Source organism: Panulirus ornatus, chromosome 62 (assembly GCF_036320965.1).
Source record: "Panulirus ornatus isolate Po-2019 chromosome 62, ASM3632096v1, whole genome shotgun sequence".
Classification (NCBI taxonomy): domain Eukaryota; kingdom Metazoa; phylum Arthropoda; class Malacostraca; order Decapoda; family Palinuridae; genus Panulirus; species Panulirus ornatus.
Window position 1 is genome coordinate 5,926,273 of NC_092285.1, and position 13,987 is coordinate 5,940,259.

General features: G+C 38.9%; 1 protein-coding gene across 1 annotated transcript; it reads left to right on the forward strand.

The window, feature by feature from the left end:
- The first annotated feature begins 310 nt into the window (after positions 1 to 310).
- LOC139745772 (uncharacterized) lies at positions 311 to 6,209 on the forward strand. Its single transcript, XM_071656315.1, has 2 exons — positions 311 to 427; positions 1,688 to 6,209. Exon 2 carries the CDS (start codon positions 2,712 to 2,714, stop codon positions 4,341 to 4,343), a length of 1,632 nt encoding a protein of 543 aa, XP_071512416.1. The 5' UTR covers positions 311 to 427; positions 1,688 to 2,711; the 3' UTR covers positions 4,344 to 6,209.
- The last annotated feature ends 7,778 nt before the right edge of the window (positions 6,210 to 13,987 follow it).

The following is a 13,987-nucleotide window of genomic DNA, read 5'->3' on the forward strand; positions in this document are numbered from 1 at the left end:
AGGTAGGAGTCCAAAGCTAGAGTCATGTGAAGGACTCGGGACAAATCAATACGATACAGGAGTCCAAAGCCAGAGTCAAGAGAAGGCTGTGGTACAAATCAACACGACCGGAAAAAGTCAAAAGCCAGTGTCAAGTGAAGGTTTCGAGACAAATCAATACAACAGGTAGGTTTCCAAAGCCAAAGTCAAGTGAAGGTTGTGGCACAAACTAACACGATGGATAGAAGTAAAGGTTTCGAGACAAAGTAATGCTACTGGAAGGAGACCAATGCCAGAGTCAAGAAAGAGGTTTCGGATGAGAAGTCCAGCTGACCGATGTAAACATAGCTTGATGGCAGGTAGCGGGTTCTCTCACATAAACAAAAACATTTACTTTTTGTATATGTTCATGTCAGGCGACTGGACGAATTCAAATGAGGAGATGAAGGTAAATGTTCAGGTTTGCTCCATCTTGCTTTATACATTGAATGATCTTAGTTTGCAGTGCTAGTGTATAATCGAAAAATTAACTACGAAATTCGTGGTAATTTAAAAAGTCTCTAAAGAATGGTTAATCCCTATATTTCATAAGACTAGTGCATCTAAATGGATCCCAGTAACAAATGACAGTGTTCAGAGTACATAAGTAGTACTGAATTAAGCTGATGCATATCTCATGGTAGACATCTCCCCCTTTGATATCATATTCCTACTTCATTTAAGGGACGGAGACATGTTGATATATGATAGTTAAGTTTACTGTATGACGGTAGTGGCTGTTTTAAAAGGTTACATCTCACAAATGTGAAATATTTCACATTAGATATTTTATAATATATATATATATATATATATATATATATATATATATATATATATATATATATATATATATATATATATATATATCCTCTTGGTCAATATTTCCTCACTCTTTCTCTCCATATGTTCAAATCATTTTAACACCCTCTTTTGATGTCTCAGCCACTTTTTTTTTTCTAATTTTCACACATCTCTTTTACCCACCTCAAACCACATATTGTCCTCAAACATTTCATTTCTAACACATCCACTCTCCTCCGTACAACCCTATCTATAGCCAATGCCTCGCAACCATACAACATTGTTGGAACTACTATTCCTTCAAGCATACCTATTTTTGCTCTTCGAGATAACGGTCTCTCCTTCCACACATTCTTCATTGCTCCCAGAACCTTTGCCCCCTCCCCCACCCTGTGACTCACTTCAGCTTTCATGGTTCCATCCTCTCTCTCTCTCTCTCTCTCTCTCTCTCTCTCTCTCTCTCTCTCTCTCTCTCTCTCTGAAAGCCCTTCAGTGACCTCAATAATTTAGTTTATTTACTGTAAAAGATTAACACGTAAACCTGAGGACGTGTATGTCTCTGAATAGTGTTTGTATTTGATGTAAGAGATTTGATCCATCTTTGTAGTCAGTACTTGCCATTAAAGATCTTCACTTTATGTATTAACAGTATACGATGTTAATGACTTTATTCCCATAATGATGTTGATAATTATATGTTAAAGACCTGAAGACTGTATATTAGTTATTTATGACTTTCACTTGATATATCTTCAGCACTGTATACAAACATCTGTATCTATATTTATTCCTCAATACCTTACGTTTTATATGTATGACTCGCAGTATAACCATTATAAATTCTTTATCTCTTAACTTCTGGCAGTTCCTGGTTTTTAATGAAGGACGTGGTGTGTGCATCCAACCATTTCTGATCATCAGGCTGCCACAAAAATGAAATGTCGCGACTGTAGTAGTGTGTAGAGCCTCACAAAAGCATACAGCAAGCATACAGTCGAAGTCAAAGAAAAGAAATAGAATCTAAAAACATAATTCAGTACTAAGAACAGCAGCAGCATTACAAGCAGCTGGAGGGCATTAGTGACACTTGGAGTATAACAGAAGACAAAAGGAGCAGTATTGGTAACGCCAGTAACGTGACGTCACATAAAGATGGTATGTTCAAGACACAAACAATGAAAATAACGAGAAAAATCTTTAATTTTTGGTTAGGATTGTTGGTAGATTTAGTAGAATCGAATTGGTCTTATGTTCAATAAATTCATGGTACTAAAACACATTTTGGAGATTATACGTTTTGATTATACGTTTTTAAAGTTATGTTCTGACTGTATGAAAAACTTACTGGAAGTAAATTAGGAGGAATGTAAGATATGGGAACTTACAAGTCCAGATGTTTGTTCTCGAGATGGAGACTGTGGTGTTTCACCATATAGATAGAAGGGGGAGGCGACAGACACAACAGAGGAGCTGCTTGGTTGAGTCGAATCTGCTACACTACTCACAGGTTTTGATCTCTTCATTTACTGCAGTTGATCCTGGATAACTAAGGGTAGTTTAGTACGAGACAAAGATTGAGAACAGTTTGATTCTACAGCTGACCTACGTTACCTGGGTATCCTGTGTCGAGACGGATGCTTCAGTAGTCACCAAACAGGCATTGTGTACGATTCCTCTCACTCACTCAGCTGTGGGTGACCTGGGATAGGCTGGTTGGCTTGTGGCTGGTGCTATACTCTCCACCATATCTTTTTATGTGCATTTCATCTCCCGAGAGATGACTCCAGAGTGAGTTTGAGTCGGTTGGCTGAAAGTAACAACGCTTCACCACTAGAGTTCATCCACAGGACTTCAGAGGTTGTCACGACCTGCAGCTTTGACCTGCAGTAATGTTATGTTACGAAGATTGCATCATGGAAAAGCCATATGAATGTTCACAATGCCAAAAGACCTTTTCCTGGAAGCGCAGTTTAGTGCAGCACATGGCTGCTCATACTGGAAATAAGCCATTTGAATGTTCACATTGCCTCAAGGCTTTCTCACAAAAGAGTTATTTGGTGCAGCACATGAGTGTTCATACTGGAGAGAAGCCGTATGAATGTTCACAGTGCCAAAAGAGCTTCTCGCAAAGAAGTACATTAGTGCGGCACATGACTATTCACACAGGAGAGAAGCCATATGAATGTGCACAGTGCCTAAAGACCTTCTCACATAAAAGTGCTTTAGTGCAGCATATGATTGTTCACACTGGAGAAAAACCTTATGAATGTACACAATGTCAAAAGGCCTTCTCCAAGAAGAGTAATTTAATGCGACACATGTCTAGTCATACAGGAAAAAAGGCAAATGGATGTTCACTATCCCAAAAGACTTTTTTGAATGGGAGTAACTTAGTGCAGCAGGTGACTATTCATGCTAGAGAGAAGACACATGAATGTTCACTGTGCAAAAAGATCTTTTCTCGGAAAGATACTTTAGTGCAGCATATGACTGTTCATACGGGGGAGAAGCCACATGAATGTTCACATTGCCTAAAATCCTTCTCACAAAGGAGTACTTTGGTGCAGCACATGACACTTTATTCTGGAGAGAAGCCACATGAATGTTCACAGTGCCAAAAGACTTTCACCCAGAAGCATAATTTAGCGGAGCACATGGCTGTTCATACAAAAGAGAAACCATATAAATGTCCTCATTGCCAAAAAACATTTTTCAAGAGATATTATTTAATGCAGCACATGGCTAGTCATACAGGAGAGAAGCCACATGAATGTTTACAATGCCAAAAGACTTTCTCAACGAAGAGTGCTTTAGTTCGGCACAGGATTGTTCATACAGGAGAGAAACCATTTGAATGTTCACATTGCCAGAAGGCCTTCTCAAAAAAGAGTACTTTAGTGCAGCACATGACTGTTCATACAGGAGAGAAGCCATATGAATGTTCACAGTGCCAAAAGGCTTTCTCCCATAAAAGTACTTTAGTGCAGCATATGACAATTCACACAGGAGAAAGGCCACATGAATGTTTGCGCTGCCTAAAGACCTTCTCGCATAAAAGTACTTTGGTGCAGCACATGAATGTTCATACTGGTGAGAAGCCATATGGATGTTCCCAGTGCCCAAAGACCTTTTCCTGGAAGCGTAGTTTAGTGCAACACATGGCTGCTCATATGGGAGAGAAGCCCCACGAATGTTCACAATGTTTGAAGACCTTCTTAGAAAGGAGTAGTTTAGTGCGGCACATGACTGTTCATACAGGAGAGAAGCCACATGAATGTTCAAATTGTCAAAAGACTTTCTCACGAAGGACTACATTAATGCAGCACATGACTGTTCATACTGGAGAGAAGCCATTTCAGTGTTCACACTGCCAACGAACCTTCTCCAGGAAGGGCAACTTAGTGGATCACATGACTCTTCATACTGGAAAGAAGCCATTTGAATGTTCAGAATGCCAGAAGACCTTCTCCAGGAAGGGTAATTTAAAGGCGCACATGAATATCCATAAAGAAGCCACATAAGTGTTCTCAGTGTCGAGAGGCCCTTTTGCAAAGAAGTACTGTAATAAAGTGCACGATTCTTCATACCGAAGAGAAGAAGGCACATTGGTGTCCGCAGTGCCAAAAGACCCTCTGTCAGAAACGGTACTTAAGTGTGAAACATGACTGTCCATACTGGGAGTGAAACAACATTGATGTTCACAATGCCAAATGCCCTCTTCTCTGACGGGTTATATGGTACATTATGTCATTGATCATACAGGGGAGACGGTACACAATGTTAACTTTGAGCAAACCCCTCCTCGGGCGGTAGAAGTTTAGGGAGACACGCCACTTTTCGTACTGGAGAAAACCATACGAAAGTTCACATTGCCAAAAGACCTTATGCAAGAAGGTTATTTTTTCAGTGGGGCATACACTGCTCATACAGGAGAGAGAGAGAGGCTACATGAATCTCTGTAGTGCTTAGAAAAAAGACCTTCTCACTCAGGACTTACTTTGGCGTAGCACATTTATACCGTAAAGAGACTCACGGTGTCAAAAGCCTTCTCTCAGAAGACTACTTTTAATACAACACATGAATATTCACATCGGAACGGAGCTTTATAGAATTTCACATTGCTGAAAGATCTTTTCTTAGCAGGATCATTGACTCGCTCATACACGAGAGGAGCCACAAGATAGTTCTCAGGAAGGAGCAAGTGGGCAAACCAGATGACAGTTCATACATTTAGATAGTTACAGTGGCAGAAAAAAAAACTTTTCTGAGAGGAGTAATTTAATGTATCACATTACTAATCATACAGGCGAGAAACCACATGTATGCTAACAATAATACTCTCGTGCAGTGCATGATCTTTCACACTGGAGAGAAACCATATTACGTTGCCAGATGACCTTTTTCCAAAGCAGTACTTTTGTGAGGCACATGACTCTTCATAAGGGAGAGAAACCACATGAATGTTCACACTGGCAGAAGACTCGCTCCTTATCTAATGCACCACTTGAAAGGTCACATAGTTAGGAAGATATCTATCTACACATGTCCTCGATGGTTAAGGCCTTCTGTAAAATGCTGGTCATTTCTCCATATACTCTGCCGTGATTAAACAACATGACATCCTTCCTACACACATCTTAGGACCATTTAGCGTCTCAGTTGTCAATATATATGTCAGGTTGGACCGGGGGAGAAAAACAGAAAGTCAGTAGTAGGAATGGGTAATAGTGTTGACTACATCGTCTGCAAAACAAACCATTGTCCAAAACTGGACAGATTCATCTCTCATCCATGAAGGGTTTTATGGATGATGTATGTTAACATCATCCATAAAACAGTTAAGGAAGAGTTCTAAGAACCTTGAAGTTAATCTGTTCTGAGGATAAAACTCTCACTTCTATGATGACATCAACCAAACTGAAGCGTTCTTTGAGTTATCAAACAGTGAAGCAGCGACGTACCGAACCGATAGTGGATTAGACTATGAATCCTTGAGGCGAGCACTTTACTGTATCTTGCAAGTTTTATGTAAAATCAGTTGAAATGTACATTTATGAAGAGTCCTTTTTAAGAGAGACGGACACTACATCTGGAATGATTTCATTGTTTGGTGTTAAATGATTTACATAATATCATTTGCTTATTATAAAGTAAATATGAATAATGTCACGAAATCAAGGTTAGTCTGGGATGTTTGACAGTTGGCTGCTGGACTCATGTATTATTATTATTATTATTATTATTAGTATTATTATTATTGTTGTTATTATTATTATTATTATTATTATTATTATTATTATTATTATTATTATTAAGACAAACAATGTAATACTTCATATTAATGCGAGAAATGTGTGAAAGTCTGTTAATAAAAAAATAGCAAGTTCTACATCACATAGTTTCTGTTACACTTTATCATCAAAATAAGCTTTTAAAGTGATGCTTTTAGTTCAAGTTTATACTTTGATCTGCCTTTGGTGCAAGTCTGTATATATGGTGTTGTCTCTCCTGGTCATTAACAAATGCTATGGTCATAAACCTTCCATTGTTTTGACTCCTACTGATGATTTATGAATTAAGTTGTCAGTCTGTAATTGGTTATTATGTTATAAAATGCTTTTATAAGACATAACATAAAGATGGGAGGGGGTTCCAAAGGCCTTTGTAACCCCACTGAAAGTCAGCTTCTCTTTACATCTATCTATTATCATTCTTACGTATAACCAACTGATTTATACAATTTCTTTATAAGTTAGAATCAAAACAATTCTCTCCTCCCCTAAATCTAAATTTTCCAAGTTTAGATCTGTTGTTGTGAGTGAGTGATCTTTCAAAATTATTTGACATGTCAACAGATTAAGGCAATTATAGTCCTATGTCTATTAAGATATATATACGTTAAATATATGTTTCAAACATATCTTCATATAAAAGTTGATATACTTAGAAGCCACTCTATATATCTTATATTGGAAAGCAGACTAGACATATCACAGTCATCACTCAGTATACCGTTGAGTATATGGGAAAGGGTTAGGAACTTATTGATTGATGTGAATGCTGTACAACTTTCCTCTACATGGGTTACAGTTAAAGGAACACAACTTTCCTCTACATGGCTGACTGTTAAAGGTATACATCTTTCCTCAACATGGGTGACAGTTAAAGGTATACATCTTTCCTCAACATGGGTGACAGTTAAAGGTATACAACTTTCCTGTACATGGGTGACAGTTAAAGGTATACATCTTTCCTCTACATGGGTGACAGTTAAAGGTATACAACTTTCCTCTACATGGGTGACAGTTAAAGGTATACATCTTTCCTCAACATGGATGACAGTTAAAGGTATACAACTTTCCTCTACATGGGTGACAGTTAAAGGTATACAACTTTCCTCTACATGGGTGACAGTTAAAGGTATACAACTTTCCTGTACATGGGTGACAGTTAAAGGTATACAACTTTCCTCTACATGGGTGACAGTTAAAGGTATACATCTTTCCTCTACATGGGTGACAGTTAAAGGCACTCAGCACATTTAACAATGATGATTGGTCTCTCGTTATTAACCATCAGAACCAATCATGTACGTCTAATTCTTATCTTAACAAAAGCCACGTACACTTGTTGATGGAGCGAATGTTTATCTTCTCTCAGTTACCAAGGCCTTTAAACCCTCAAGAAACAGTGATTTTCTAGAGTTTTGTGCTGTGGAGGCGGCAAAATGGTTGCAATATTTGAAAGAGTTAAAAAAAAAAGTACATCACATAATGTTAAACACACTGTCACAGAGGCATTGTAACCCCTGACGTGTACTGCTAAGGATTGAAATCTTTGTGATGCTGAAGCCATTTAATCCAAGGATAACAACTCCAACGTGTGATTCTCCCTCTCATTTGATTCTCCTTAGAGAGTAAAACTTCCTTTAAGCCTTTCTGTGCATTTGGTATCAGTCTGTGCTTACATAGAAGGGTACCAAAGTCTATTATTCCACACGCATTCTAGACTCTGTTGGCTGATCATGGATGGAAACGTAAACACCGAATGAGTCGTTGGATTTGCCTGGAATAGTCAATGAACTGCTAGTGACCATGGGGAGGGAGGAGGTTATACAACCTTCCTTTAAGAACAGCACAACAAAGAATTCAGGTTGTAACATCAACATCGTCGTGAGCAGCAGGAAGGGTGGAGGAACATGAAGCCATGTTAACTCCACCCACCACCACCACCTGCTGCCTGTAGCAACTACCCCTCCACTACATAGGACTGACCACTCGGGTTAGGTTAGGACTGACCACTCGGGTTAGGTTAGGACTGGCCACTCGGGTTAGGTTAGGACTGACCACTCGGGTTAGGTTAGGACTGACCACTCGGGTTAGGTTAGGACTGACCACTCGGGTTAGGTTAGGACTGACCACTCTGGTTAATGTCCTTCCTAAACTACAAATGTTTCACACTTAGTTATTAAGACAAGTTATGATGGTTTTGGCAGTTTTTCTGCACCTAATCATAGACTTATGGAATGTATGTGTATGTAATATGTTGTGGAGGTGTGTGGTGAAAAAGAACTAGTGATTGCGAATACCTAGTTTCAAAAGAGGGATTTACAGAGGAGAATAGGAGAGATGGATTACATATTAATTCCATATTAATTACATATTAATTCCTAGGCATGTAAAAGAAAGACTTTTGTATATTAATGTGCTGAGAGGGGCAGCTGGTGGGATGTCTGATCACCATCTTGTGGAGGCGAAGGTGAAGATTTGTAGAGGTTTTCAAAAAAGAGGAAACAATGTCGGGTAGAAAAGAGTGGTGAGAGTTAATGAGCTTGGAAAAGAGATTTGTGCGAAGAAATACCATGAGAGATTGAGAGGAGAAAGGTAAAAGGCAACAGTAAATGAAGTAAGGGGAGTGTGTTAGGAATGGGAGGTTTTTAGGGAAGCAGTGCTGACATGTGTAAGAGATGCATGTGGCATGCGAAAGGTGAGAGGTGGGCAGATTAGAAAGGGTAGAGTGGTGGAATGAAGAAATATAGTTGCTAGTGATAGTGAAAAGAGAGGACGTTTGGGCAGTACTTACGGGGAAGGAGTGCAAATGATTGGGAAATGTATGAGAAAGTGGCAGAGGTTGAAAAAAAGGGCAAATGAAAGATGGGATAAACGTGTATCAATAAACTTTAGGGTGAATAAGATGCTTTGGGAGGAGGTAATTGATGTGCAAAAGACAAGAGAACAAATGGGAACATCGGTGAAGGGGGCAAATGGGAAGGTAATAACAAGTAAGATGAAGTGAGGAGGAGATGGAGCGAGTATTTTGAAGGAGTGTTTGATGATAGAGTGGCAGATGTAGGGTGTTTTGGTAGATATGTTATGCGAAGTGACAGAGTCATAGAGTGAGTGGTTTGGTGAAGAGAAGAGAGGTAGTAAAAGCCATGCATGAGATGAAATGTGACTAGGCATCTGGAGAGGATGGTATTGCAAATAGATTCATTTAGAAAAGGGGATTAATTGAGTTGTAAGAATTTTCAATGTATGTTTGAATCATGGTGAGGTGCCTGAGGATTGGCAGAATGCATTTATAATGTCAGTGTATAAAGGCAAGAGAGATAAAGGTGAATATTCCAATTATAGAAGTATAGGTTTGCTGCGTATATCTGGTAAGTTGTATTGGAGAGTATTGATTGAAAGGCACATGAAGGCATGTACAGAGCATCAGAATGTGTGAGAGAAATTAGAAATACACATGGATTTGTATGTGGCATTTATGGCTCTGGAGAAGGCACATGAGAGGGTTGATAGAGAAGCTTATATGGAAGGAATTAAGACTATGGGAGGTAGACTGCTAGATGTTTTGGAAGGAGGTAAATAACATGCGTAAGACAAGAGAACAATGGGAACATCGGTTAGGGGGCAAGGAGGGAAGTAATAACAGGTAGTGATGAAATGAGAAGGAGATGGAGTGAGTATTTTGAAGGTTTGTTGAATGTGTTTGATGACAGAGTGGCAGATATAGGGTGTTTTGGTTGGGTGTGCAAATTGAGAGGGTTCAGGGAGAATGGTATGGTTTAGAGAGAAGAGGTGGTGAAAGCCTTGTGGAAGATGAAATACGGTTTAAAGTATCATATCACATAGGTAACTGATGTCAAAATGAGGAAAAACACAAAATAAAGCGCAAAAAAGACTAAAATAAAAGAATAACCACAAGAATCTCAATTCCTTCAGTGTATATGAGTGAAATCCCCCTCCCCCAACATCACAAATACTTTACGATCACTGAGAAGTGGGTCGATGTATCACTTCACCTCAGTATTGACTGACTGGGTTGTCTTCCATCGTTTTTCTTTTTTCTTTTTTACGAAGTTTGAGGATGTCTTCTCCATAGAAGGCCAATCATCCATTCAATCTCATCTTTTCCCTTCTTAGCTAGTGAGTATGATTACTGATTGTGATTACTATTTGTGTATTAAGGGGAGAGAATCGTACATATGTATCATATCTGTACCCCTGTGGAATGTAAGCTCATACCCCAGTTTATTGACCAGCCTCGTAGGAAGAGTAAACACCTGGGTTGGGTGTAGGCCGACTTCCATGCCAAGGATTCGAACCCTTGCTAGTCCACCTGCATGATGGCCCATGCTGAATCAACTACACCATGGAGGCCCATCTTGTGTGTGTGTGTGTGCGTGTGTGTGTGACTTAGAAATGTTGAATACATATTGTTTTAAAGAGATTACGTAATGTCCTCTATTTTAGAAATTTCTATCATTCTTAGATAATTTAACAGTTTCAACCCCACAAAGATTTTAACGGTGAGCGATTTGAGCTTAGCATAACTTCAATCTAACCTAATCTAGGGAGGAGTATTCCTATCTTACTGATATATATCAAAGTGTTTGAAAAATTCCATTGATTGCGTTATTAATAGAAATTTCATAACTTTTACGGGGCTTGAAATACACACACACCAAAAAGCCATTTTATCAAAGTGATATCACTGAGTATCTGTGTATGCTGTATGTATTGCTGATGCACTTCTGTAAAAATGAATACTCTACCGTTCATAACGTTCTTCTCACATTGGTTAAAACGCAGATTAGGCTAGTGTGTGGTTCTTATGCAGTTTAGGCTATGTTTAATATGCAGTTTAACCTATACTAATTTGCAGTTTAGCAGATGTTTAATATAAAGTTTAGTCTAGCTATGCAGTTCAACCTAGATTAATATGCAGTTGATCCTAGTTCTGCAACTTATCCTATGGTCAATATGTACTTTAGCCAAGTTCTGCAATTTAGCCTATGACTGACAGGCACTTTAACCTAGTGCTATGATTTAGACAATGTTAGTATGCAATTAGCCTAGTAATGAATTTAACGTAGTCTGCATTTAACCTATGTAAATATACAGTTAAGCCTAGTTGTGCAGTTTATCCTAAGGTCAATATGCAGTTTAGCCTAGCTGTGCAGTTTATTCTATTGTTAATATGCAGTTTTAGCATTGTTATGTAGTTTAGACCAATCAACATTTAGCCCAAAAGAAAAACAGACACTGGCAACCAAATGACTCAGAGTTGCCAACTCAACATTTCAGATGGCGCTAGATTCACTCCCGAAATGCGCTAAACTTAACTAAAACGACAGTGAAAAGATGCTTTTCGAATTATTTCTGCTCTTTGACCAGCCAGATTTTAATAACAGGCACGACTGACTATTTTAACATTACAACACTCACTATTATTCCAGTTCTGCTAATTTCCAATTCGCAATCTCCTGGAGTTGAGGTGGTCTGTGTGAGGGTTCTGGTTGCAGATGTGAGGGCTCATATGGACCAATGTTTTCCAGTACTTCCTTAGGTAGTTTATAATGATAACAGCAGTTTCCATTTCTTCCTAGTTTATACTTGATAATTAGTATTGCATTTAGGCTTTTGATAGGCGATTTCGAAGCTTTGACTTCACAATGTTCATAGGAATAAAGATATCGCTCTACATCAGCGTTTGTGAGAGACAATGTCAACATAGTGAAAGCCAACTCGGAGAGATTACTGAAGGGATTTTCTCCTGTTGCATCCCTGGACGAGGCTCAATCAGCCGAGAGTGATAGGGCGCCAGTGTTCTGTGTCCACAATGCATGATGAAGCTTCCTCCACTTTGGAACTCATGCGTGTGAGAATTTCTTCGTTATCGGTAAACATCTTTGCTAATTCTAGTATTCCAGGCTTTATGGGTTGCAGGCATTCACTTGCACTCAGTGATGACTGTAACACTTGGACATTGTCTGGCTAACGTTGACGAAGCTGTTTTACTACACTACATACTGTCTGCATCTTCCTCGAATATCCTTTTCATTAGGAAGGTTACATTGTGCCATCTCCTTTTCAAACTCGTACGCCAACTACGGATGTGGGGCTACGTAGTTCTCTACTAAATCTCCCTCCTTTGATTTTCTGCCTGGGATGAGGACCTTAGAACTTATGGAATCATCAAGTTAAATAAGGTCACTTAGCAGTTTGGTTGGATCTTGCACCTCCGCTTCAAATTTCTCATTCACACATTGAACTTCTCTTAAGAATGTACTTCAGGAATATTAGGAGGGCAGATTTTTTCTTTTCTTTTTTTGTCACAAAACATCTCAGAGGATCTGAGCCGTGTAACACCTTTCACCATTTCTTGCCATTTCAAAGTGTGTCTTAACTTCAACCCACTACTGCAGTATTATGACAGTTGCTGATTCAATTGACAGCCTTCGAGTCTGGCTTAGATGTATTAATTTCAATGGCGCTCGACCATCATTGATCAAAGATCTCATCGTACATTGCTTCACGAAAGGCAGAGTGGGAGAACCAATTATAGGTGTCTGATCATAAAGTCCAGGTACCTAGGAAGACACTGTGCTGCAGCATGAGACACAGACAGCTGTAGAGAATGAACACACACACACACACTTCATCAGGATCAGATGAGGAACTTCTAACTTGAGTTTAGCAAACACACTCCACTGTTAACACACGATATCACAGAGGCATTGTCGGTGCCAACTGTATTAGGTTTTGTAACTCCAACCTATTATGTGTCAAAGACCTCTTAATGGCATCACATATGCCATGAGCACCACAGTCAGTCAGCTGAACAAGGTCCGAGAAAGTCACTACAATCTTCTTCTGACTTTCACAACAGAATCGGATCGTAATATCCAATAGTTTCTACCGTAATGTCATTACTTTCATCGATCAAGAGGCAAAACTTCTGATTATCGCTATCACCCTTCACGTCACTGTTAGAATGTGGGGCAATCACATTGTACACAGCTGCAGAACATTTCGACCTTTTTAATTTGAAATCCTTGCATTTTTTAGTGCCTGCATATCTTTATTTGCACAGCTTATTAAGATGATCAACAACACGTAATGAACAATGTTCTCCAATGTGTAGAGATACATTTCTTTCAGTCTCCCCCGTGTGTCATCACTCAATTTTTCAAACGGAAATGTGGTTTGTTTTTGAGTACTGAATGACTCTTCAGCTTTCTTGTGTTTAGCTGCTTTGCTGCGTCTTTCACTGTCACTGTTTGGTAGACAATGGACAATGGTGGTGCTTGCAAAGACATTTTGAGTCATCCTCATCTACTTTTCTCTACCACTTTTCATATTTGGGATCTTTCAACCATTCTGCTCTAAAATGATGAGTATATTTGTTACTCATTATTGGTGTTCGTTAAATGTAATAGCCAGCACACACTACGGATAGTTCGGTCACCACCGAGACTCAGACTGAACCTGAACTGAACTGGGCACTTGAGGAGGGGGAGCCCGCCGAATACACCCAAACTGAACCTGTTCAAAAAAAAATTTCGAACGTATTCATTTCAATGAAAATTACTTACGTGCCACATTTGTATTGTTTTCTTTATCATTTTATAAGGTTTCGCTTAAACTTCCTAAATCATATTAATATTCTAATTTGTGTTTGTTTACTATTTTATAAAGTTTCGCTTAACTTTCCTACATCATGTTAACATTCTAATTAGTGTTTGAATTTCCTCATATATTGAAATAACACTAAGTTTGACGCTCGATCTAAAAGAAGAGAAAAAAAAAAAGCTGAAAAAAACGCGCTAAGGCACAAAATAAGAAATTTAAGCGTTAGATCTAGCGTCAAGTGGGCTAGG

What these genes read in the sequence shown, in the direction of transcription:
- LOC139745772 (XM_071656315.1), top strand. Translation starts at nt 2,712, where the DNA reads ATGTTATGTTACGAAGATTGCATCATGGAAAAGCCATATGAATGTTCA.